General features: G+C 35.3%; 1 protein-coding gene across 9 annotated transcripts in view; it reads left to right on the top strand.

Annotated features, from left to right (window-relative positions):
• NBEA (neurobeachin) overlaps positions 1 to 27,619 on the top strand; it is a 511,894-nt gene that overhangs the window by 171,683 nt on the left and 312,592 nt on the right. For 6 of the 9 annotated variants that reach the window (XM_054223413.1, XM_054223357.1, XM_054223366.1 and 3 more), the window contains exons 23-30: positions 1,896 to 2,113; positions 3,586 to 3,739; positions 10,008 to 10,031; positions 12,540 to 12,720; positions 13,846 to 13,976; positions 15,224 to 15,331; positions 17,293 to 17,461; positions 18,830 to 18,925. In XM_054223413.1, the coding sequence (XP_054079388.1) occupies positions 1,896 to 2,113; positions 3,586 to 3,739; positions 10,008 to 10,031; positions 12,540 to 12,720; positions 13,846 to 13,976; positions 15,224 to 15,331; positions 17,293 to 17,461; positions 18,830 to 18,925 (1,081 nt within the window). The remainder of the gene's footprint in view (positions 1 to 1,895; positions 2,114 to 3,585; positions 3,740 to 10,007; positions 10,032 to 12,539; positions 12,721 to 13,845; positions 13,977 to 15,223; positions 15,332 to 17,292; positions 17,462 to 18,829; positions 18,926 to 27,619) is intronic. The other 3 variants (XM_054223384.1, XM_054223421.1, XM_054223431.1) reach the window with 1 other exon arrangement.

Consider the following 27,619-nt stretch of genomic DNA (forward strand, 5'->3'; position numbering starts at 1 on the left):
GAAGTTAACCTTAACAAAAAAAGATGGAAATATGTATTGAATAAAACGAAAATCAAGCATTATTGTTTTCATGAGTAAAGAGCAATGTTAATTTTAACATGCCTACAGCGGAGCTGGAGGTTGGAGGTTTGATTGCGGTATGTGTGGGAGCTGCCACGTTAGATTTGATCTCTTTGAGACCACTGAAAATTACTTAAAGACTGGCCAGCTAAGTGTAGATAGGTGGGTTTCATGGTGGTTTATGCTATGCACATCAAAGTCCATTCTTGCAAATACAGTATTATTGGCTAGATAAAAGCTATCCTGTTATGGTACAGTCATGATACCATTACTGCTGCTGACACGACAACTACCTGTTGTTGTACTCAGAAGAGAACAAGTGGTATCTGAATGGAGTTGCTAACCTCAAATTCTCTAAAAACAGATCTACAATTAACTGCCTCGCCTTATCAGAAAGATGTAAGCTGTCAGTTGTTCAAATGTACTGAAAGGAAGGAACAAATTGCATGACAAAGTAGAGATGGGAACTCCTGCTTATTTCTAAGAAGAGTTAATGCCTTTATCAATAGTAGATCAAATATTGAAGAATATAAAACTAACTCTCTCCTATGGTCCTAACTAGGAACGACTGAAAATGGAACTGAAAGCACTATCCATAAGATCCACGCAAAAAATTCAAATCTTAGATAAGTCTAAGAAAAAAGTAGAGAATCATTTAAAGATAGTTTTAAGAAAAACATAGGAAATGAAAATAACAGTACCAATTCTGCTCTCAATAGGTCAAACTGAATGAAGGAAAACTGCCCTGCTCTCAAAATGCTGGTACAGAAGATCAAAATCAGACTAAAGATCTATGAATCTTTCCAGCTCAACTCCAATGCCATTTCCATTTTTACATTGCTAGCACAAATATTTTGTAAATTTTTTGTGCTTTTAATGTCCATATTTAAAACAGCATGCTGAGATCAGGAAACGAATATGTGAGCAAATCAAGTATATTTTCTATTTTGCCAGTTTGAAGCTAATCTGAAGCAACTTTAAAATAATTTCAAGGGTCAGAATTTGTATTTCATCTTTTCAGAGATGTTGCACATTATAACTAATTCCATTATTATGAAGACTTTCCTCAAATTTAGTCAAAATGCTTGTTCTTTACTACTTTTTCCTTCACAGTGTTCTACATTATATCCTCTATGTGTATCTTTTACTTTTCTCTTTAACCACCAAGTGGAAACAGTCATTACTCCATAGGTAGTGAAAGGGAGTGAAATTCACATCCACCACCTGTTGGGAGAATCTAAAGAATGTCCTGAGGTTCCATAAAACTGTTAACCAATTAAAGTATAACAAAATTGGCAAAATGAGATTTGGGAGACTAGACTTAATTCGTTAATGATCCTCCTAAAAGGACTAGATAAATAAATTGGTTTTGGAAAATGAGGAGCTGTCTAAAAGTACCTTGATTCCTTGAAGCCATCACTGTCTAGTTTGTCCAGTTTTGAGGCAAATATTCAAAGAAAATTGTGTTATCAGCACAAAAGAGTAGTTGTTTCCTATAAACAAAGTCTTGTCACTGCTGACCTCGCATGTGCTGCACTTGGTCTTTTTTATAATACTTCAAGTGAAGAACCTGAGTGTAAAACACTGGTGAGTAGCTGAGAAGGCGGCCAGTTGTAGCTTCTCAATGCTGATTGTTTTCAATTGGAGCCACTCCCTTACTGAAGGATACTGCCTGCCTTGGAATATCAGTATCTCCTGTAGTTTGTGCTTGAGTCCACTTCATTATTTTCTTCCTATACGAAAAGATATTTTCATATCCTTTCTCCAATTCTGTAATCCAATCAAAAACACGTTACTAAAAGTTAACATTATTTTTGAACTTCTTGTTGATGTAGGCAGTACAGGGTCGATCGGTCACCCAGCAAGACCGTGATTTACGTGTTGACTTGGGATTTCGAGGAATGCCAATGACAGAAGAGCAGCGACGACAGTTTAGTCCAGGTCCACGCACGACTATGTTTCGTATTCCAGAGTTTAAATGGTCTCCCATGCACCAGCGGCTCCTGACAGACTTGCTTTTTGCACTAGAAACAGATGTACATGTTTGGAGAAGGTAGGTGGTTGTTTCTTCTTCAACCGCTGTTTTGCGTTTCCAACAAGGAAAATTAGATGTGTTGTAGAGGGGATGTTACTGGGATAGTGGGAAGGGAAAGAGTTGGTGTTAGCCAGAGTGCCCTTCTGTATCTTCCATCTTCTCTTTTCATCACTTCCTAGCCTGTAACAGCTCTATTTCACAGGTAGTAATTTCTGTTTTCTTGAGAGATTGGATAACTCATACATACCGAATTAAACAGAGCTGCTCTTTCAGCTAATGTTTAGCGTTAGAATCTGCTGCTTCTGTTTCAGACATGAGGAGGACTTGTGTGTCTCCTAATGGCCATTTTTTTTAATTGATCAATTGAGAGTTTCTCTACCTCCAAACCTTGTAAATAAAAACACTTTCCTAAAACATTTTCTAAGGAATCACTCTTTCTAGTTGACAGTTGGGTTTTGGTTTTTGGGTTTTTTTTTGCATGCCAGCTCTTAGTCTTGGTGGTTATGTTATATTTTATGGCAGCAATGTGATTTCCTAGATTTTCTGTACACCTTAACAGAGATACTCAGTAACTTACCCTTATGAGAGCCCTTGGGTATAATAGACACCATTTAATCTAATTTCCAGGACAGAATAGTTCATTCTCAGAAAACTTGAGCAGAGATATATCCAAGGACCAATTTATATTGCATTTACTTTCCAGTTTGGTGAACCATTCTGTGATAGTCACTGGGGAAATAGAAAATTTTGATATTTTTTTTTGGCCAAGTATGTGCGAGGGATTTGTACTTTGTGTTTAGATAATGCTTGGAGATTAAAGTTCAGTTTGTATATTTGGAGCCTTTAATTTTGGTTTGCTGGCTGGCAACAATGTTGTTTTGGGAAAATAACATACTTATAGACTTGAGTGTTCCACAAAAAGCACAGAGTGGTTTGTATTTCTGGGGAGTGACTGTTTTGTGGACAATTTCTCACCAATTAGGAGTTGCTAATCTTTTTATCATCTGTGGCTTGCAAAGCTATTGCTAATGCTAAATTTAGTATTAGTTAATAATATTAGATCAAGGTATTGCCATATTATCAAGTTTCTCCTTTAAAACACTAGCAGGTGTTATCAATTAGGTGTTATCAAGGTTGCTTCAAATGGCACTCTTTAATATTAAATAATAACTTTCATACTGAAGAAACAACCCCACTGCTTTCAGCAGAACTGCCTGTGAAGTGAAGTACTGGTTGATGGGAATGAAAGGTTACAAGCCTTTTCTTCTCAACTGGGTATCTGAAACTAATCCTGGTGTGAAAATAGATAGCAATCAGTTTGTTCATTAGACTAGTCCTGTTTGTATTTTTAGACAATTTACATACCAATGTTTGTAGACCAGATTTTGCTTTTGTATCAAAGAAATATTCACAATCTGGTTGCAAAGAATAAATTTATCTAAACTTTTATTTTAACTGTTTTTAATCCATCCTTTCTTCTGTTCTTGCAGTCACTCCACAAAGTCTGTGATGGACTTTGTCAATAGCAATGAAAATATTATTTTTGTACACAACACAATACACCTCATTTCCCAGATGGTAGACAATATTATTATTGCTTGTGGAGGAATTTTACCATTGCTGTCAGCAGCCACATCCCCAACTGTAAGTACAATATTTCCACCTAGTGGTCATATTAGAAATTGGTTTTGCTAATACAAACCACTACTTGCAGCTGACTTTTCTTCTTTAGGGACTCCTGGCTCTTCTCTGCTAATTCCTTAAAAAAATTTAAATTTATAATCGAAACTGTTAAGCTTTGATCTACAGAGTGTTTAAAAATATTTTGCATTTGAAATGCTAATTTTTTAGAGAAGTAATACCAAGTAAGTATAAAATTTCATAGATATTTAATATTTTGTTTGAAAGAGGAGACCATTAGGATCACAGTTACCAATCATGATGTAGCAAAATTAGATGCTTTATGATGGCTAGTCATTGATATTCATAAATCTGTTTTGCATGGCCGCCATTTGTTTGCATGCCGAATGATACCAGAAGTCATCCCCTCAGTGGGTCCTGACCTTCATTTCTTTTTTTTTTGTTTTGTTTTGTTTTGTTTAAAATCTTGTATTAAAACAGGCTGATATTTTTACCCACTTCGATGTTCTTAGTAAGTTGTAATTTCTTAGGTGATCACAGCTCAGGTAGGCAGAGTAGCCTAGTAGAATGCGTCATGAAAAAGGGAAAAGTAGTTTGTAAGTATTGCATTATTGTCAATAGTAATTACAGTATTTGAATGTGGCACCTTGTCTGTGCATGTAATATCTGTAACTGTCTCTTTCATACAAAAAGTTTTATCTTGAACATCCTGTAAGCATCTGCAACAAATATTTGGCTTTGAGAGAGTAGACAAAGAGGCTCTTCTAAGTAATGTGACTAGTAGGCACTGGAAGCTACAAATGTAGCTTGGCTGTAAAAGCTCAATTCCTTGTTCTAGCCATTCAGCAACTGAGATTTCTTTTCATTGCTTCTACTATTACTTCTAGTTAGCTAGCGAAAAAAAACCTTTTTTGCGCGATTCTATTTGACAGGTATGAATGTATGGACTAGCAGTTGGGTAAACATTAATGTGACTTTCAGCCAGGCAATTAATGGTTAAATGCGGTGTCTTTACTATTTTCACTGTGTTAACTGGGGAAATATTTGCTATAAGCAAAAGTGCAGGACTCACAGGAAAGACTTCAGTTGTCTGTAGTCACAAAATGACACGAAGTTTGCTGAATACAAGATTTTGCAAGTGCTTCACTGGAAATATTGACAAGTATTAGAGAGTGCGCAAGAAGCCATCCTGAGATTCAGGCTGTATTATCGGTCTTTAGATTAAAGGACATTGGGAGACATTTTTTAAAACAAACCTTTTAGACATCATTTGAAAATGAAGAAGTTGTCTTTGCCATCTTTTACATAAAAATATAAAATAGACACAGCATTACTTAGGCTGTAATTCCATTGAATTGTCTTGGTGTTTTTTCGCTCTTATCCTAGTTTATGACACTGCAGAGCCATTCTATAGAATAATAATTTTGCAGTTCACCATTTCCCTCTATAATGAATAATAAATAGGTGTGTGTGTGTATAGAGAGGTAGCTGATACACCATATAAATTACATATCCATTTGTTGAAATAGTGTGTTGATACAATAGCAGTGATTTTCATGCACTGACATAAAAGACTACATTTTCAAATTTGTATATTACGTGTGCATTTCTCCACTACATGGGAACTGTGTGCATTACTTAAATGCTCGATTTTTGCCATCTGTTTAGGATAATAAAATAAAAATAAATTGTGAAATAAACTAATTCACTAGTAGCTGGCTTCAAACTGAATTAATCCTACTCTATGAAATTAAAAAAAGTGATTACTTTTGTCGCAGATGTACAGGGAGGGTGGGGAGAAGTAATTGATAAAACCAAAAATTAACCTCACCTGGAAATAAATGTTACTGTCTGGATGATGATTTCATAATCACTTCCACCTAGCAGAGATCATCTTCCCTCCCATTCAACTGCATTCCAGTTCCATCACTGTCCATCCATAAACTTTAGCAGGAAGGTGGATTTATTAATCTTTGTGACAGATACAAACAGCCCATCACACTCTTCCTCCTTCTTAGAGAAGGTGCTCTCCCTCAATATTGTTCTGGATCACAGTTATGAAGGGACCGGATGCCCTGTTGGGCATCAGACTGCTTCTGAATATCCATCGTATGAGGAATGAAAAGAAGTTTCATCCTGATTCTCAGGCTTCTAGTACTCTTGCATCCTTGAACTGCTGTCAAGAAAATGGATGTACTGAAGGTCAGGAATATATTTATTCTCAGTCTTGAAAGGGCAATGTAGTCCGGTGCTTACATGCAGTTACAAAAGACTCTGTCTCACTCTCCTGCTTCCAAGAGCTGCCAATTGGAAGAGAGAAGAGGTCTGAAACTCTCCACTGCATAAAAACACTTACAGCAGGCCTTCTAGTGGCACTTTCTGTACCAAGAGTAACTCTCAAGGGAGGAAAGAGCCAGTACGCTTTCTCCTCCACCGATTCAAAGAATCACAGAAGGGTGGAGGCTGGAAAGGCACCTCTGGAGGTCATCTGGTCCAACTGGTTCAAGTGGTTGCCCAGGACTCTGTTCAGATGGCTTTTGAGTATCTCCAAGGATGGGGACTCCACCACCTCCCTGGTCAACCTGTGCCAGTCACCATCACAGTGAAAAAGTGTTTCTTGATTTTCAGGTGGAACCTGATGTGTTATAGTTGATCACATTAATGAATGTATTTTTCCACAAGATATACAGTCCAAATTTTGCGTTGCATATCATGAATCCTTTCCAACTTCAACCATTCTGTGATTCTGTGGGATTTTTTGATTCTGTAATTTAAACTGGGCATGGTATTTAAAGTCCAGTGAAGCACTACTGCACTACTCTTATGAAAGGAAGCCTTTCACATGTTCCATAAGCTGCCTTACTGGGTCAGCCTAAGGGCACGGCTAGTTTAGCATTCTGCGTCCAACAGTGACTGTTTGCAGCTTACATCAAAATACAGAAGTCTGAGCAAGCATATTGATTGATTGGTCTAATGATACTTCGTTTCAGCATTTAAGATTTTAACAGCTAGAGAGGGTATCCAGGCTGTCATGTTTAATAACTAGTGAGGAATTCATCCTTCTAGACTTTATCTAATCTTTTTTGATGCCACTTACGCTTTTAGCCTCCATAATATCCTATGGCATTGAGGATGACAAAGTAATTATATAACCTTTGAAGCACTTCTTGTCTTTGTTTTTTTAAGCCTGCTTAAATGCATAAAGTCACTATGTGCCTTACTGTTTAGGAGTGGTTAATCATGTCTCTGTTCATCTCCATATCACATATGACTTCATAGGCTTGAGTCATAGCTCCTGGTGTGTGTGTTGGAATCGATAGATTCTTCATCTTGTTTAGTCTGTTTGTCTTTGGAAGCCTCAGATCCTCCATATCTCTGTTCTGTGGAGCTTTTTGGGGGTGTCAAAACCCTCACATTTTGTAGATCCTGTAGAATACATATATTCAGTTTATCAAAAAGTATGAGCTTATTTTACTTCATTTCTTCCTTTTTCACTTTCATGAATGAGGACTCTCAAATATTCCCACTGAAGGCATTTTGGGCCCATATTGAAGTTTTAAAGTATTAGTTCTTATTTCCTCCTAATGTGTTGTATTTGTGGCGTAGGACACATATTTACATCTACTTCTAAAAATTAATTTACTTTTTGTTCTGGATAATGACAAACGAGAGCAAAAGGGCTATAGAACAGACAGTAACGGTCATTCCATCATGTTACTTTGGGATGATAAAACAAGTCTGTTACAAAACTCCCTTCTCAACAATCTGCTATGAGTTAATTGTTATTACATGTGTCCCATTGCCCCTCATTTTCTTTAAAGGCATTTCACCTGTTTCTCCTTAGTAGAATACATGCTGAATATTGGATGCTTGAATTTATTAAGGCTATCTGCAGAAAAGAATCAAGAAATAAATTTAGCAAAACAACTTTCAGAATATTGGAGGAATTGCAGGGCTTTTTTCTTCAGTGCAACAGATTCTTTATTGTGTTCCCTCCCTTGCTTGAAGTTTCTTTAAAAAGATGAATGTTAGGGAAATTTCCCATTTCAAAAAGACTTTTTCCTTCGCACAGTTAGGATTTGGAGTGAAATGGCAATTCAGAGCTCGGAGGAATATTACTCCATGATCCCTCATCTGCTGTAGGACAGACAATCTTAATTATGGAATTTCCTCACTGCTGGGTTCTTGTAATAGAAGTCTGCCTTTTGCCTTGCTTTTTTTTTTTAATCCAGACTAAGATGATCTGAATACTGCTATGAACAGAGCCCTTTACATGTGAATACATATGAATGCATTATATGTGAAAACAAACTACTCACAAATCTGTGAGTGACTCGAGTACAGTGAAGGTTATAAGTTTGTATGGAATACAGGGGACATTTTACTGTAATTCACAGTAATCTATCCCCACATGTTTTAATATTTCCCTTGATTTCAATTCTATCCCACCTCTGTCTCCGGATTTGTACAAGGACTTGCTTCAAATGCTGGTGTTTTTAAAGGGTTGTCCTTTGTATATATGAAGCAATTTGAAATTGAGGCAAATATTAACAAAAAAATCTAATCAGTTTTGTTGTTTTATGGTATAAGCTGGAGTGTGTTCCACTGTTGATTCCGATGTCTTGCTTATTAAATTGGGGATATTAGATAACTCTGCTAATACTATAGGGAGGCCATAAAATATTGATTTCCTTTTTTGTTTTTCTTTGTGTGGGGGAGGTCTTTGAGGCTTTTTTTTTTAATTACAGTATAAGGAAGACATTTTTAAGACGGTGTAAAAGTGTGAAAAAAGCATCTTTGGGGAGCTGTAAGGACAAAGGTTTGCAGAAGATGCTTTCTGTTAATAGCAGCTGGTTGCCAGATAAAACACTTTGTGTACAAGCTAGGAATTTGCAATTATCAAATTCTTTGCTACAAGGATAGCAGCTGTGACAAGGACTTGAGGACAATTGAGTAAGGAAAAAGAAATTTGAGGAGTTGAAATATATGTGACAATTGAGAGTAAATTTCCAAACCCTTTGCAATTAGTTTGTTTTATCCACTTACTCTATGAAGTCCATAATTCTAATTCTTGCTTCCAGCATTTAAAAGATCAGCTTTCAAATTGTAATCTGAGGGCTGCTGAATGGCTGTCTACAAACTCAATTAAACATTTAAAGACAGCCTTATTATGTCTGTGGATGAAAAGCCAGGGTGAGATATTTTTCAGTACGTCCTGTATATAGTGTTAGCATTGTCATGTTCATGACTCATGTGATGCCACAGGTGCTGCATGATCTGTAACAATTCTGAGAATCAACGGTGGCACACTGATGTAAAAATTGTCAGCTGGCAATGGAGAGATAATAGCTACATCCGGCTACAAAAGAGGAAGACAAATTTAAAAACTGGTTGAACATGATATTTTCTGTTCCAGAAGAAAAGCAAGCAGTTGGTTTCAGCTTGTTTTTCTTCATTAGATTAGGTTTTTCCACTATTTAAATGACAAAAATACTCACATACTCTTGAAAATTGAGTTTCTTTGTCTTTTTAAAACGTAACCAGTAAAAACTAAGGATCAGTTCCTAGCCCATTGTGATAAGAGAGAAAGTACTTCTACCTAAAACTACAACATCAAAATTTAACACGCCTACTTAATAGCAAACATTGGAATTTGAAGACTAGTTCAGTCCCAGGGGCTTAATGACTCTTTAATTATTTTTTTTTTTTGTGGTTCAAAAGCATTCAAATATCCAGTGTGATATTGGTTTAGTTCAAGAAATCACAAATGTAATATACATAATGAGCTATCTTGAGTTGCTTCAAAGGGAGGAGCATTATGCATGAAGAACCAGTTTGCTTTTTGTGATTTATATTTGTTTTGTCAATAACTACTTTGTTAGATTTCAGTTGAATGGCTTGTTGTAAAATGCTCATTTTATTTCTATATAATCAGTGAAAACATTACTTTGGTTTACATTGCTTCATAAAAATGCTCTATGGACTATATAAAAGATGTACATTGGCTGGGAAGAATCAGTGTTTACATGAACTCCATAATAATACAAGATTTACAGTTTTCCTTGTGCATAGCTATCTCTTAGAAGTCTTTATTTTCAAATGTTCATGCTGAGCTGAAATGTTTTGCTGTTCTAATTATAAATTAAACAAATGTGTAATTCCAAGATACTAATTTGTTTCAATTTTACATTGTATTTTTAGTTAACTTAAATAATTTTCTTTTTCTTTTATTGTTGTGATCTGTTGTCTGTTTTGTCTGTTGCATGTCCAGGGTTCTAAGGTTAGTATTGCTGCTGTAAGTTTCAGTTTTATGCATTTTTAAAAATATCTTGGTTTTGATCATTTAATATTTTGGCTTTTTTATTATTATTATTTTCCTCTATCGTATAGCAGGATGTGACTAGAAATATATTGGGTGTAATCATTAACTTTTCCAAACATGTTTCCCTTGAGTAACGTAATGCATTGTCAAGTGTGATGCTTACTGTTAGCTGCTGGCCTGAATGTAGGCAGGTCTGTGAGCTAATTGAAGTTATAAATGTGGTTGTTAACAGAGAATCTACTTAGGCCCTGCACGTCTTAATTGTATGGGAGACTTGTTACTGCTCTTACAGTACACTGTGTGGTCATGAAATGGTGATCAGTTCCCTTTTTAAAGAATTTTTGAGCTACACCTATCTAAAATATTACCAATACCTGAAGGCAGGTTGATCAACAACAGAGCTTATTTTAAATGTTATTAGAGTATCAATGTGCTGTATTTAATAAGTAGAACCGATGGTAAGTTTTACTGTAAAAAAGCTGTCAGGTTTTTTTTGGTTTTTTTTTTCCCTTACATCCAGCAGAATTTTAGGGGAGATTTGTAAACAAATATAGATTTTTTTTTTTTTTTTCAATTCAAAGTTTGTAAAAATCTTGGAAAAATACACTAAGGTGTTATATAAAATGAATTTATTACCTAACTTGCAAAAAAAAAAAAAAAAAGAAATAGATGTCCTGAGAAGGTTTAAGACTATGATTGATGCAATACAATTGAAGCTTGAGAAAAATCAACAGCAGGCAATCAATTGTCTGCTCGCAAGCCTGATGTTCTTTTAAGCATGAGTTCAAAGTTCAAGTTTCTATAACCACCATGAGTTTTTCTAGCAGTTGTGGCTATAGATTTTTGCAAATATATTTTCTCTGGATGAGTGCTCTCAAAAATGATGTTCCAGTCTGTTATAAAAAGACGGCAACTTATTTTTCCAAAAAAGTAGGAACACAGCACACACTAAGTGGGTGAGACCTGGCTTAAGAAGATAGGCTGGAAATCGTTCTTCTGAGAGTTGTCGTTTTACCATTTTTCTGTTATTATTGGGCAGAGCAGACGGATGACAGCCCTTCCCAAATCACTCATGTAACCGACATGTTACATCCTTAAGAGAAATTAAATGAAGTGGTATCTATCATTGTGGTGACACATGCCACATTATATCCTTCATCTTTCAAAACAGTTGTTTCCTTAATACTGTTTGGCACAGTTTGCGCTCATGTAATTATGGATGTAAAATATTCTAAAAAGTGACTCATGATTGAGGATACTAATTTTTTAGAAGTATGGAATAAAGGAATTTTTTTTTCTGTACTTCTTTTTCTTTGGAAGAAAGTGGCCTTAATAGCACAAAATATATTTTGAAATTTTTTTATAGGTACTTCTAAGCAAATGAATAAAAATAAACAAACGCAACAGAAATAATACTTTTCAAAGGGACCAATCAATATTGACAATCAATAAGAATCAACCGTCTATAAGCAATTTTAAAAATAGTCTTTAGGCACATAAACGAGGACAGATCAAGTACTTAATTCCATTTTCATTTTTTTTTAGGTCCAGAGGTAAAGGTGTTTAAACAGATATTTATTTTTTTAATTAAACTTACTCTTTCCTCACTTATCTGCACTGTTAGACACCTGAATGCATTTGAAAACATGACTCTGGACATCTAAGTCCAGATGTCTACAGTTGGTTTGTTTTGTGTTTTTTTGAGAAAAATATCTCTAAGTCTTTTTTTTTTTTTTTTTTTTGGGGGGGGGAGAAGAAAACGACCCCCTTTTAGATTTCAGAAATATTGACCTGATTCAGCGTTTTTCTCTGGATTCCTGTTAAGGAGAGTCCAACACTACATTAGGAAAGAAATGGCCATTTTCTGTGAAATATATGGCACGCAGCTCACAACTTGTCACATTATTACTTCCCCTCCGTTGCTGTCAGTAGGGAGCAAACGTGCTCTCTTCTGATTCCCAGGAGAATTGGACTCTGTCAGGTTCCTATGTGGTATAAGCATTCCCAGGGAGAACGAATTTGTGGAAACAGGGCAAAACTGGTTTTTCCCACTCCACTGGTCACATTTACTTGTTTATCTAAAGGAACGTAAAAGCTACGCAGACAGTAATTACTTTCTTCTGCTACCTGTCAGTTTACTTAGGCTATGGAAGAATGTAAGAGGACGTTGCACCCTTATATACCATGCATTGTTTTACTGTCTGGCCACACTTTGTCTTTATGTAATTGCTAATAATTTTCTCATTTATATTAGACTTTTTCTTGTCTATTACAGCATGTAAATGTAAATGATTTTCTCACTCTTCATGCTGTCTTACTTTGAATTTCACTCACAGTTTATGTTAATGCTAACAGTAGAATTTTAAATAACTTTTCAATGTATTTGTTATTAAGCATAACAATTTAGATTTGTGTGTGTATGTGCTGTCTTTATATTTCAGTTGTGTTCAAACTGTTTAATTCAATTATCTCCTTTTAAAGACTGAATTGGAAAATATTGAAGTGACACAAGGAATGTCAGCAGAGACAGCAGTAACTTTTCTCAGCCGTCTGATGGCGATGGTTGATGTACTAGTATTTGCCAGTTCTCTAAATTTTAGTGAGATTGAAGCTGAAAAAAACATGTCTTCTGGAGGTCTAATGCGACAGTGCCTAAGGCTTGGTAAGTCAGCAGACAGTATGTATTAAATAATTACTTACAGATCAATGAGCTACAGATGGATCAAATAGTGACACATATAGGAAAGGACTTGTACTGACTATGATGTGATAAAATAAAAATCCCATTTATTATTGATTTGGTACAGTTTTAAGGTTGATTCATTTTGGGCACAAGAATAAGCAAAAATACCATGTCTGAAATTGTTCTTTGTTATGTATTTCAAGTTGTATATATTTGAGGAGAGTAAAACTAATATAAGTAATTAAATAGAGGATTTTTTTTTAATTAAAACTGCTTTGCTACCTGCATGTTGCAGGTTTCCTTATCCAAGTCTCCATGGATTTGGATGACTACTTATAGGCTATGTAACACTAAAAGCATGGGATGCATGGACAGACTCTGTAGACATTAATATATGTTGCAACAGTCTGGCACCTATCTTCGCTATTTACTATTTGCTATATACTGTTAGAATTAATTTAGGAAACTTAAAAATGTATGAATAATTCAAGCTGTTCTATGCAAACTATATCACTTTATCCTTGTGAACATTAAATTTTGACTGTCATCTGGCATGATGCTGTTTTGCTAATGTTATGTCCCACATACATGTCATCTCTCAAATGATGAATAATTTTTGTACTCAGATTTTGCCCTGTTATTATTCATACCATTTATTAGGTCACTGACAATTATACTGCTCCTGGTATAAAACTTGTGGTGTCTTCTGAGTGATCAATTTTCATCAAATTCTAAATTACCACCTACTATTTTTTTTCTATTCTAGCTGTACATAGGTACTTTCAGATTTTAAGTGTTGATAACCGATCAATAACATATGAGATATGAGAGCTTCAGTTCAAGGACCAGTAATTTTCAGATTTTAATATAGTGATATAACAGTTATATAAAACATTTAGTTGTTCAAACGAGGAATGAAATTAATAAGGCACCATAATGTTTTCTTAGTACCAATGGAGAGTCTAATATGAGAACTATGTCGCACTTGCTGTTTGGGCATGGTTATTGACCTATCAGTCTAGATGTACAGACTGCTAATTGATGTTCTGAATATAATATAGAGAAAATATTCTAATTTGTAGCATTTCCATAACTTCTTTCTAGTTTGTTGTGTGGCTGTGAGAAATTGCTTAGAATGTCGGCAAAGGCAGAGAGAGAGAGCGAACAAGACGTCGTTAATCAGCAGTAAAACTCAAGAAGCTCTTCAGGGTGTAACTGCATCAGCGGCAACCAAGGTAACTCAGTCTGCAATTACCAACAGCAATGGCAAGTTTGTACCAGGCTCAGAAAATAATTGTAACTGCTTCTCAAATATTTGGCAAAAGCTTAGGTTTTTGTTACTAACTGGTGTAGGGTCAAAGTACGTATGGGGGTTTCTTTGAAACAAGAAAACGTTAATGCGGTAGTATGACCAAGAGCAATTTTAAACAGCTTTTTCACTCTTGCTTGGTCTACTTAAAGAGCGAGTTTCCTTACTCACGTATATCATAAATACCTGCATAGCTTTTTTAATCTGTCAGGGCACTTGCACTTTTGATGAAATCCTGCAATCACATATTTGTTGGTAGAACATCTGAGTCCTAGTAACTTCAACAGACCTTTTCATGCATTAGACATCAGTATTTTCTGTGTAAACTTGTTTAATATTCAATTACAGCTTAATTTTTCCAGTTTCATTAATTCATTGTTCATTTTTTTCTTTTTTTTTTTTAACTTGTTTACAGCTTTAAGATTTTGGGAGTCCTGAAACTAAAATCTCAAAGAATTTAGCACAGCCCATGACTAAAATGCAACACTTTGTATGATGTAAAGGATTCATTTTTTTGCTACTATATTTTCGTTACTAAATTCAGTGGTTTTTCTTCTAAAGACTTTTTCGGATAGCATTTAAAAGCTCATCTCCTTTCACAATGTTATCTCAAAAACCAGTACATTTCTCCACGTTTACACATTCAGTGCAAATCAAATCAGTATAAGGAGACTTTCACATGTTTAAGCATCATTTGTAATACATTATCATTTTTTATAGGAAGCATACTACTCTATGCTTTTGTAATCATAGCAGTTATTCTGTAAGTAGTCTAATGATCCCCAGAAAAATGAACATAAACTGATTTAAAAAAAATATTTCTGCTCATAGTTTTTAAATTTAACACACGTGAGAAATAATTTATTGTACTGCTATGAAACAACTGTAATCTGAAATAACCTTTTGTGTGCAAATTATTAACTCTGGGAAGAGACGCAGTTGTTCTGAGGTACTGGGAAGATGTAACAACTTATATCTAAATAGTATTAAGACAATGATTTAAAATGTTGCTTTATTTCTAGAACCCTTGTCTGAGTATTATGTTGGAAGTATATTGGTAGTAAAAAAGCATCTCAGATTCATGCAATATCTAAAAAAGGTGTTAAATTAAGGTTCTAACAGAAATGCTTTGATATTTGGGGGGAAAAAAATCTCACTACTTTTTATTTTTAGACTCCCCTTGAAAATGTCCCTGGCAATCTTTCTCCTATAAAAGACCCTGATAGGCTTCTTCAGGATGTTGATATTAATCGTCTACGAGCAGTTGTTTTTCGTGATGTGGTGAGTAATATGTGCTGTAATTCTTTCTTCTGCAAATCATCACTTATATTTTGAAAGAGATTTTGATTGTACCGGAATTAAAAATATCCTTCATGTGTTGCGCTTAGTATATTATCTGCAAACCATCTGCTCATGGCTTTTTAACTACCAGCCATTTTCTGTACTTTAAAATCATACTGGTAAGCTATTTGAGATTAATAGCTAACTGTGTTTAACAGTCAGACTGGATCTTATATTAGCCAAATAATCACAGGCAGAAAAAATCAGTTATGACCTATGTTGATTAAAACTGTATTACTAAAGGTGTCAGCTATTTGTCCAACCAGGGTAGGAGAAAGAATCATTATATGTATTACAAAATTGCAGCAAATGATTTATAAAGATAATTTTTATTTCTGCTAAAAATATATATATACGCATTTGCTGTATATAAATACATATAAAAATGCTTTTCAGATTTGTCTGCAACTTTTTTTAGCATAAAACTGCACTGCAATGGATTTGTTTGTGAAAGTAGTACAATAGGAATTATTATTATATATACACAAATGGATATGTTATGTTTAAACTTCTCCAATCCAAGTTCAAGTGGATTGAAGTGAAGACTGAAGTTAGGAATAGCTTTAAAAAGAAGAAAGAACTTGTCACAAAAAAAAATTATGTTGGAATGACCTGATCGTCTTGAAGGGCAAGGTTGAATTTGGGTGGAGATCTTCTGTCGCCTATCCTTTTCTTAACGAGAGAAGGAAATAGGGGAAATATAGTTTCTGGCATTTCTATAATGAAAGGAAGTCTTTAATAAGAGGACTCCTAGTTATTTTAAGAATTGCAAAGGCATGCAGCCAAATTAACACCAAAAACATGTAAAGCAAGCACTGGATTTGTAATAAAAAATGCATATGTGTGGAACTGAGACAAGGTGAAACCACTATAGGAGTAGATAGAGGATGAAGTCTTAATTCTACCGTGTTGGGTTTTACACCATAACAATAATAAAAGACATTTCAGTTGAATTACAGCAACTTAAGCTCAATCAGGGTGGTATCTAAGGCACAGATGATAGTTGCCTTAGAACAGCAGACTATGTGGGGTGGGAGGAAAAGGTGACAGTGGAGTTACTGTGGTCCTGGCGTTTACTTAAATCAGAGTCATGGAAAACTAGGATTGCTGCTGACAATCCTGTTGAAGGAGAAATCAGAATGTGAGAGCTCGGATTTGTTAGTGGAATAATATCATAGCATCATAGAATGTGTTGGGTTGGAAGGGAGCTTTCAAGGTCATCTAGTCCAACCCCCTGCAGTAAGCAGGGACATCTTCAACTAGATCAGGTTGCTCAGAGCCTCATCAAGCCTGGCCTTGAATGTCCCCAGGGATGGGGTCTCCACCACCTCTCTGGGCAACCTGTGCCAGTGTCTCACCACCCTCATTGTAAAGAACTTCATCCTAATGTCTAATCTAAACCTACCCTGCCCCTCCTGCTTTTACACCTTACCAAGAAGCTGTTACACTTGCTAATTACAGTGTTGTCTAGAAAAGCATCAGCGAGCTTAGTTTTCCCTCTTAGCAGTAGTACCCCTTACCTTCTTGTGGCAGGAGCTTTCAGAATCTTATTCTTGAGGTAGCAAAAAAGTCAGTTGGCTTTGCTTGTTGGGAAGCCTTGAAAGCACTCTCAGACCAGGCCAGAACAGAGTCAGGCCTCTGTTCTGAAAAGCCCATTGACTCCATAGTCCCAGAGATCTGTGTAGTGGCCAAATTACGTGTAAAATTCAGTACTTAATACATGCTGTGTGCATAGCACTGCACTGAAAATACATTAATTCTTCTAGATAATCCATTTGCTACTATGCTAACATAGATAATGTTTCAGAAAGGTATTCTTTATTAAGCCTTGTGATGATTTTTTGTGAAAATTTTATGGAAATGTCCAATATTATAGGTCTGTTCCTTTTTCTCCAACACAGGACGACAGCAAACAGGCTCAGTTCTTGGCTTTGGCAGTAGTCTATTTTATTTCCGTTCTGATGGTCTCCAAATACCGTGATATACTAGAACCACAACGAGAAACTGCAAGGTCTGGGAGCCAGGCAGGTAGAAATATCAGACAAGAAATAAATTCACCAACAAGTACAGGTATATTTGTTTTCTTCAAATGTTATTTGACTTTTTTTGTAGAAAAATATTTTTAGTGAGTAGCTTAAGATCCTAATAGGAAATTACTTGCTACTTTCTTCCTCTGTAATTATTCAGTTCTTTAACATACATTGGCAGATTAAAGTTATTCTGTATATTTGCTTATAGGGTAGTAACTAATTTTCATTTGCATATTGCTTTTTTTATGCCTTTTTTTCTTTAATTTGAAAATAATTAAAAAGAAACAGGGTGCCTCACGGAGTTAAAACTGTAGAGTACAAGACAGTTGATCAGCACAACTTCCTGAATCTGTTATTTGTTAGCAAGAACAGATATCTTTATACTATGAAATGTATAAACAGCGAACACAGCTGTTTGCCCATGTGAACTCCTTTTGTTTGAATGAGGAGGTTTTTGCAGGGGTAGTGGTGGAGTATTTTCTTGGAGTCCTGCTGTGTTGGTGCCTGCATTTAAAAGCCTATGGAAGCAATATAATAAAAAGGAAGCATTTCTATTGCCTTCTTTGACTGAACTGTTTGTGATTTTTATTAGTAGTAGTGGTTTTTACTAGCATGTGTTTTTCAGCCTGCGAGGGAAGGAGTCTGTTAGCTGTCAGAAGCCGTCAGAAATTAGGGATGCAAACTCTACCCCGCTTTGTTTCAAATATTTTACACTGTCAGTTCAGTAGGTTTTTTCAAGTCTGATTGGATTGGTTATAACTCTGCCTTCCATGTTAAAAGAGCTGAAAACAGTAACTAATTTGTCCATGAAGCTCTTTATGTATGGTTTTTTTCTTGTATTGATTTTTAATTAATTTCTTCATTTATGGAGTTGCTAATTTTCATTCTTCATAGAATTTATCTTCCAATTTGTGTCATATTTACATTAGTCTTTATTTTCTGATTCATCGTGATGTTTTAATTTACTACTTATACATAATTTTTAAAGTCCATGTGCTTGTAGGCTTTCCACTTTAACTGTACTACATGAATGTAGTCAATTATGAGAAATCATAATGGTTTTGTGCCTTCCTGGTTATATGTTATGGTTCTGCACTAATAAGCTGCTAGTTTCAGTGACCTGTTTCATCCATGACTGTCTTGCCTGTGTGCGTGTGTATATATATCTATATCTACCTGTGTCTCTTTTCCCCCATGAATGTTGCTCTTGAAGTGCCCAAATAATAGGTATGCTGTTTCCTATCTCTTGATACAGAACTTGTTTTCTTCCTTTAGAAATGCATTTTTTGTTGATAATACCATATTTGCATGTTTCAATGAGATAGGATATCTGTCATGGATCCACAGTGGACCAGGCCACACATGAATACTAGCTGGCTCACATTTGATTCCATGATTTTCTCCACAGTTGTGGTCATACCATCTATCCCTCACCCAAGTTTGAACCATGGATTCCTTGCCAAGTTAATTCCTGAGCAGAGCTTTGCCCACTCATTTTACAAAGGTAATATTAACATCATCTCCTAACCTGTTTGGGTGTTCTTATTTAATGTAATGTAATTCAAGAACTAACTGTGATGTAATTGTTGATAAATAAGTATACGCCTCAGGTTACATGGAGATCAGACCTGATGATACCTTCAAAACTATAACTTCCTGCCTACATTTCTCTAGGAAATCTCTTTCCCACTTTTACTACCATTTATTAGTTTTACTTATTATGAAATAAAATAAAATAAAAGCACTCAGGAGGAGGGAATGGATGTAGAAAATTTTAATTGCTTTTGGTTTGTGGTTATTCTGCTACAATATTAGGGCCATAAAAATAAAATCAGGCCTATTTTAAAAATACTGCATACCATATAAAGTATGTAGTACTTCGGTAGTATTCCCTTTCCCCATATCTTTCCCTGCTCTTTTGCCTTCCTTTCTTGCTTTTTTCCTTGCTTTCTTGATGGTATGTAAACCTCTGATATTGTACGTATTGTGAATTATTTTATGCCTGTTAGTTAATGTGCTGTGCTTTTCTTGAAGGAAACCGCTTTTGTGACCAGAGCAACTATTATATGTTTTGGGCCTGAATTGTTTTGTTCGTTTGTTTGTTTTGTTTTAATAGCTTCTATATAATGTAGGAAATATGTTTTTCAGATGTCATTACTTGAAAAAGAGAGGGTTACCTGAATGTACCTTTAGCCAAGTTTGCGTGGACATTTCCCCGTTTATTTGCATGCACTGTGCTGCGAATACAGAAATGTAAAATATTTAAAAAATTTTATCTGATGAAAATGTTCTTGGTATAATTTTGAAAAATCTCAATGGGTAAAAAGATTGATTTATCAAAAGCCTAAGAGATTTAAAATTGCATATAAAGAACAGAAATAGGGAACTTCCTACTTTAGTAATAATGCAACGTATGTTTGTCATACATTGTTCTGGGAGTGTCACATTAAAATACCTATTACATCAACTGAAACTATCACTATGTTGATCTGCTATTTCTTAAACTTTGGTATGTGCGTGTAGGTATACTATAAACTGTTTTAAATTCTAACAACTGGTAAGCAAGGGTTTGTGATTTTGATTAATAAGACCATAGTCAGCCATACAAAATAAAAAAAATATTGTGGATCATTCAATTTGCTGATGTAATGTTTTTTATTGTGACATAGTTGCATTTGTATGATTTAATCCATCATTGATAAAAGGAACCATTTGCTCCAAGTTCAGAAGAGTGCTACAGTACTATGCGGTACTACAGAATAAACCCCTAAAGCTTCATTAAATATTGCTTACTCATCTTTTTTTTTTCTTTTCTTTTGCATTTAGAGCGTGTTTCTGCATATCAGGCATAGGATATTTTATTTCTAACCAACTTTGCTTGAAAATTAGGATTGTTTAGACTGTCGCAAAACACAGCTATTTAAAGACATTTTAATTTTTATTAGATTTAATACAATAAAAGTAAATTATGCAACATAAATGAGATTATATTGCTATTTGTACACAGCTTGAGATTTGATATAATGGATGGCAAAAGGAAGTGAAAAACAAATAGTTTTTCTTCTTATCCATATATAGTACATGAATAAAATATACGTAACAAAAGCAAAAAAAAAGTTTAAGAAATGGAGACAGCCATACAAACTCACCAAAATATTTCAGATAAGGCATTTTTTAAGAATTGTGTCTTCTACACTATTGTCTATAGTACTTGTTTTACCTTGAGTTCAAGTAAAATATAATTTTGTTTTTAAAAGAGTTCAATAGAGCTACAGTAAAAGTGTAAGCAGGGTACAAAAGAGAAGTGTTTTGGCTTTAGAAACAAATTATTCGATAAAGGAAGTGTTATCTGTAGCTAGTTATTTTATTTGTTGATCTCATCACATCCTTCAGTGTTTTAACTCCGAGGTCTCAGCCACTTATACCAAACTGCTTCACCCATTAGAATAGAAAAATGTTTCTGCTTTTTATATTCTGAACCCAGTTCCTCAGTTTTGAACATTAGCAGGAATTGAAATGAAAAAAAAAAACTTGCCAACGCTGTCAGAAAAGGCTAAAAGTCAAACCCTATTTTGTCATTTCACGAATCTTTCGTTCCAGTGGCTAAGCCAATTGGTTTGCTTTTAGTGATCTGACACACTTTCAGATGTTGGCAGCAAGCATGTAATATTTGAATATTATTTTAAATTTTAAGGTATTTTAACATATTATAGCGTGGTTTAATGTAACATTTAAAAATAAATACATATTTTTAAAGCAAAATCCTATTTATTAAAAAATGGATAAAAATTCAGTTGTTACATGGAAGTAAAGTCTCTGTATTTTATTCATTCCACATGATACTAAATGGATGTAAAGGATTTGTTCTTTGTCAGTACAATTCAATACAGCAAATTATATCATTATTGTTAGAACTGTACAAGACTACTTTGAGACAGATCTCTATGAATTTAGGGAGAGGGACTGGCTACTTAAAATAAATCTGTTTCTGGTAGATGGTATCTAATTATCTGACCAGGAAAACTGTCGGGAGAAGGGTAAGGTAGGAGTAGGTATAATACCAGTATTTAAGTAAGATACTAGTTTTGTTCTTAGTGATGCTTTTTTTTTTTTTTTTCTTTTTCCTACATGGGGCAAAATCTTTAAATAAAGATATTAATGGGCACAAACTTGAACATAGGAAATTCCACCTAAGCGTGAGGAGGAACTTCCTTACTTTGAGGGTGGCAGAGCACTGGCACAGGCTGCCCAGAGAGGTGGTGGAGTCTCCTTCTCTGGAGACATTCAAAACCTGCCTGGATGCGTTCCTGTGCAACCTGCTCTGGGTGACCCTGCTCTGGCAGGGGGGTTGGACTGGATGATCTCCAGAGGTCCCTTCCAACCCCGACCATTCTATGATTCTGTGAAAATATATTTAAGGCTGTGTGAGAACCTACTTGTCTGAGGCACATTACAGTATGTCATTTATGTATGCTTCTTATGAGTAACTACAGCTGGTGTCAAGTGCAGGTTACAAGAATTTTAAACATCGTTATACTTCAAATGAAGCTTTTCAGTTCTCATAATATAAAATGTTGACCTTTGCCTAGTTTATTGATGATCTTATATACAAATAAAACGTAATATTGAAATAAAAGATTTTAAAATATGCTTTGCAGGGAAATATATTCTACCTTTACTTACAAATGTTTGTAGGTGGTAAAATAAGGATTTAATGCTTCTTTTGCTGTTAATCAAATCTTGTTCGCAAGCTATGTGTTATCTTCTGGTGCTTAACGGAGAAAGGAAGAACCCAGGAAGCAAAAAATAAACCAATGGTGTCCATGAGTACCATTTAACAACAAAAACGTTTATTTCTTCCTAATGTTCTATACTCCTGTATTTATTTTTCTATCTAAGCTGATCCATGGGGAGGAGAAAAATGTGTCTCTATTTATAGATTTACTCTGTCATAAGTTTTTTGCAAGTGCTTCGTTTTCTCCTACTAGTTTCTGATGTCTTTAAAGGGTCTGTAGTTCTTCTAAAATAGTCTATGTTAGACAAAGCAGAACTTGCAAAGTGAAAAGAAAGCTCCTTCTCTTTTCAATTTAGGTCATGTATAGTATTACTCTTTGGAATAATTTATTATCACAGTCTCAAGGAAAATAGCAGATCAGGACTATTTTCTTGCATTTGAAGGATGTCTGAGAAACACAGTCCTACAAAAGTAAATGTTGCCAGACTTGCTTCTTCCTGTTCACAATACCAAAGAATTAGAATGAGTTAGACTTTGGGGATGTCATATGGCTCAGTTTCTTTGTGTTTGTGGAGATTTCAAAATGGAGACTTTTAACCAAGAATTATTTAAATGCAAGAGCCTATCAAGTGGTCTAAATAGTTACCTGGCCTACAGACTTTCTGGTTCATCAGATTTCTTCAGCTGACTGTGATGAAGAGTTCTTCAACATTATTTAAAATGGGCATAGCATTAAAAATGTTTTTTTCAGAAGGGGAGAGTTGTTTTTGACTGACTAGTCAAAGGTAATAGAAACGTTCTTTATCATTCTCGCTGTCCCTGTGACTATGGGTATTTGCAGTATGACCAAAAACTCTGTACTAGATTTTCATTTTTTATCTTGAATCATCAGTCATATGTGAGTTGTACTTTCTGGAAAATATCAGTAGTGAATCAGTGTCTGAGCTACTCATCCCAGTCTCCCTTTGTAACAGGTGGAGAGAACTTAGGGCACATTTAGGGTACAATTCATCTGTCCTGCTTTAGATATCTACTTAAAAGAGAGATAAATTGGACATTAGAAATACCTATCTTTCCATGCACTTTAGATGTCATTGTAGGCCTCTGCCTCGGTAAGATTAATCGTAGCTCCTTTGACTAGCCTTAACTGAACTCCAGACACAAAACTTGCTATATGACAAATGCTGGCATGAACTTCTTTGATCTCAGGCACTTAATCCAGTCAAATGACATTGTGTGCCTTAGTAATATCCCCATCCCATAGATATCTGTAATTTGTTACATAGATGTTCATACATACCCTTCCTTATGAGTATTACACGTATATGGTTTGAAAGTAGGAACTATGTATTCAAACAATTACGTAATGTCTTCAACCTAATGATTGTCAGGCATGTTCCCTCTGTAGCTGGCATCTAATAAATCTGAGCAATGCATATCGATGTCCCTCCAATAGACCCTTATTTCTTCTCTACCTGTCTAACAGCGAGCGATGCAAATAATCTGCACCTTTCTCCATTATAAAGTATTTTTGAATACTGATTTGTTTCATTGTATGGTTGAGGGGGTTTTCAGTTTTGTTCTTTTTTTGTCTAGTAAGTATCCCAGTCTCCTTTTTTTGCCTGCTGAGTGCTTGAGATCCTCGAAGGAGACTATTCCTTGCAGTCTGATATACTCACAAACCCTTTTATAAAAATCTTTGGCTTTCATCTTTAGCAGCATCTTCCACAAAGATCGTGTGTGAGAAATCATAGCTGTGTTGCATTTAGTAGAGAAGCAGTGCTAAAGCTTAATCTCTACTCCTGGCGATGGGGGATGGTTTCAAATCCTTTGAAAAGCTTCCTTTCAAATTCAGAAGGTTGAAGATAGTCCCAGTAAGCAAAGTTGCTTCCCATGGAAGGCAAACAAACTTCTGTTTTATTTTGCAAGCAAATACATTAAATTAATCTTAATGTTAGAGGATATTCAGGTCTTTGTAGAAGCATTATCAAGACTCTTACAAGGCTTCTGACTTCATGGCACATTCTAAAAGTGCACCTGAGGAGTGGAACTTGCCAGTTCCCACAGACATTTTAGGATCAAATTGTGTTAGTCAAGACATCATTAGTGGTCTTTACTTTTGGTCAGCAAGAACTAGCCTTGTGAACTGAGCATGAAATGCTGAAATTTGTATTTCTGGAATGGCAGCAATTGTAATATCTTAGAAAATAATGTTTTATTCTCAGTTGATTTTTCTGGTAAGATAGGGATGTTTCCCCAAAATTGGTATGAAAATATCTCTGTTATATCTGGAAGGTGTGGAAGCTGAGACTGAAAAATTAAGAGTAACCCTTTCTCTTAGCAGATAGAGGATAATTAGTACGCATTTTCAGAGTAGAAATATCTGGTCGTTGGAATAAGACACAGGAGAAACAGAGGAGCATGGTACTTTCTGTAAATAGCAGCTAATAAACCTTGTCCTGTAAAGCCAAGTAACCTCTTCAAGTTACAGCTAGGAATTTGAAGTTGTTTTAGCTATGGTGGTCAGGATCACTTAAGATGAGTTTTCTCAGTTCTGGTCATTATTGAAGCTACCCTTGCTAACCTTGAAGGTTTATTGGACTACCGTTTCTTTCAGCAGTGCTTCCACATCTCCAGCAGTGGAAAAACTGTGAATAATCTTTTTTTTTTACACTTCAGCTGGCAGCCTGTTAATTACTGAGAACACAATCATTGTTAGGTAAATAATGGAAAGGTATTTTCAGTTGAAAACTGATGTTTCCACTTAGCATTTTTCAGAAGTGTTTTGGAAATGAAAGCATTGCAACAGTGCAATTCACTTATAACATACTGTGCAAAGAAAATCAATATGTAGCTTATCACAACATTTTATCAAAAATGGATTGGCTTTTCAACTCCCTTGATATCACTGTCTGTATTTTTTCCAAAGCACTGTAAATGAACAGATTTCTTAAAGGTATGTGCTGTGGATGGATTGGAAGCTATTGATTTTTTTTTTTTCCTTGACAGAACAAACTATATTAAAAAGTTGCAGAAACAGCTTTTTCTTTGAAGACAAGTAAAGCATCAAGTTTTTCTGATCTCATAGGTATACAGTACTCTGGGTATTGTGTGTTGCTACACTGTTCTTTGTATTCCTAATGTAGTAACATAGAGATTTCCAGCCTATTTTTAAACCAAATAAGGGCATAAGGGTAGCAGTCCAACTATGCAGAGTGCACTAAAGGACTAATGTACACTGCCTGTGAAAATATCCTTTGCCTCCACAAAGTCCTGACAAAATTCATGGCTCCATCTTCCTCAAAATCTAGTTGTACATATGTTTTCAAGAAACTTTGGGAGATGTTATAAGGGATATGGATGATAATCGTGAGAATCATAAAATTCAAATTCTACTGAATTTCTGTCTGCTGCTTAAAATTATCATACTGCTTTCCTGATGAAATATGTGTTGCTTATTCCAACTACCTCTGAGAGGACGTGCATTTGAAGATCATGAGATAGTAATAAATACATCTTGATGTAATATTTATTGCCCTTCACCAACTACTTAAGGCATCAGAAGAGAGGTTTGCACATATATTTCATTATTAATTGATCAGTCATTATGTACGCGTAAAGCAGTTGTAATAGGGATTTTTTTAAGTAACATCAATACTTATTTTCATTTGTACAAATTACAGATATTTTAAGTTTTTTATTTTTTCAAAGTAGTGCTTAATATAGAACATTTTTAGTATAAGTTTTATCATATATATGGAACTTACTATGTGCTTCACTGTTAACTTTTATTGCTGGATGCTGTAAAACTAGCTGACAGAATTATTTTTTTCTTTCTTTTGCAAGAAATGTCTAATCACAAAAACATCAGCTTTCTCAGCACAGGTCAGAAATACAGATATCATCATAGATAACTGCCAGCTAATCTGTTTTTTCATTATGTGTTTTTGAGTTTACACAAGGCAAAAATTAAAATAAAAAAAAATAGAAACCAGCAAAAACTGGGGAAATTCACATATAAAAAATAAATATGGTTTCTAATTTGCATTTGTTTTTTGTTTCAAATGTAAACAGCTGTTTTTATACTCTGAAGTTGACATTTTTTTATTACAACTTTTCATTTTCTTAAATTTATTTTATCTAAGTCTTTTTTAGTTAATGCCGTGGCAATGCATTGTTTTAGGACTGCTGGCATTTTGTTTGGCAACCAGGCAATCAGGGTGATGTACAGATGTCTTATCTGTCAGGCACTGAGTAAAAGAGGTTTGATTAGTAAGGAGAACTTTCTACGTTGATTAAAGACATGGCCTAAACAAATCAAGAGTTATGTCTGTCGTAAGTGTCTCTCTTAATACTCTTGTTTGGTCAAGGAGCTGCCCTGTGTGCCTGCTTGAGTCCGGGGGTGATTGCAGGGAAAGAAACAAATGAGAAGACTTTTGAGGAGTTTGAGCAAGTAGAAACAATTTCCAGGGAGCAAAAGGAGAAGACACACACTTACAGGTGTTCAGCTGTGAAAAAAGGCTGGTAATTACTCTGTCCTCTTCATTCACTTCCCAACCTTGATTTCCCCAACTTAAGCCTTTCCTGCTCCATTTCTCTCCCATTTCAGAGCCTCTGTATTTTTCCTGGTCCAGAGATACATCCTTTCTCCTCACCAATCCATTCTGGTTAAAAGGAAATTCCCAACCCTCTGTCTTAAATCTCCTGTCTCAAGGTCTGTGCCCTTCCGATTGCCAACCCACCCTAGAGTCTTTCATATCTGACCTTCCCCAGGCCCCCAGTTTTCAGCTGTGTTCCTCCCTCAGCTATTCATGTCCAAGCCCTGGGGTATCCCTGCTTGTGGCTTTCACTCTTCCCGGCCAGATGCTGCGGTTGCATGTGCTCTATTTCTGCCTCTTCATGTACATGATTACTGGTCCTCTGTTAGACACGCAACGGAATCTGTGCTATTGCATTGCGATCCTTGCAAAAGCAAAGGGCCAGCTTTTAGTCTGGCAGGAATTTGAGGAACCTGGATAAATGGTCTGGCTAAATAATAGATGCAGGCTGCATTTATCAAGCGTTTTCCTAGATGAAAGCCTGATAGTGCAAGACTGACAAATAGTAACCCTAAGCCAGGTTCTTTTTCCTCACTTTTTTAATAATTCAATTATCAAGGAAACTTGTTTAAAAATATTTAGTTCTGCGAAATAAAAGTCAGTGTTGCTCAGATAGCCTTGCCTCAGAAATAACAGAACCCCATGAACTCCATTAGTGGGTCATGACCAGATTTGCCTATTAATGCATAGTTATTACCCGAAGAGCGATACTGGCCAGGCTGCCAAAATGAGTACGCGTTATGTGGTTGGACTGTGACCACAATCACTATACAGGGAATTTTTACTCTGTTCTCTTTATAACTTCCAAATTAAAATAGAAATGCCAGTAGGAAAAAAGGTCCTGAGTAGATGCAGAGCAGCTTGG

The sequence above is a fragment of the Rissa tridactyla genome, chromosome 1, assembly GCF_028500815.1.
Source record: "Rissa tridactyla isolate bRisTri1 chromosome 1, bRisTri1.patW.cur.20221130, whole genome shotgun sequence".
In the NCBI taxonomy this organism is placed as follows: Eukaryota; Metazoa; Chordata; class Aves; order Charadriiformes; family Laridae; genus Rissa; species Rissa tridactyla.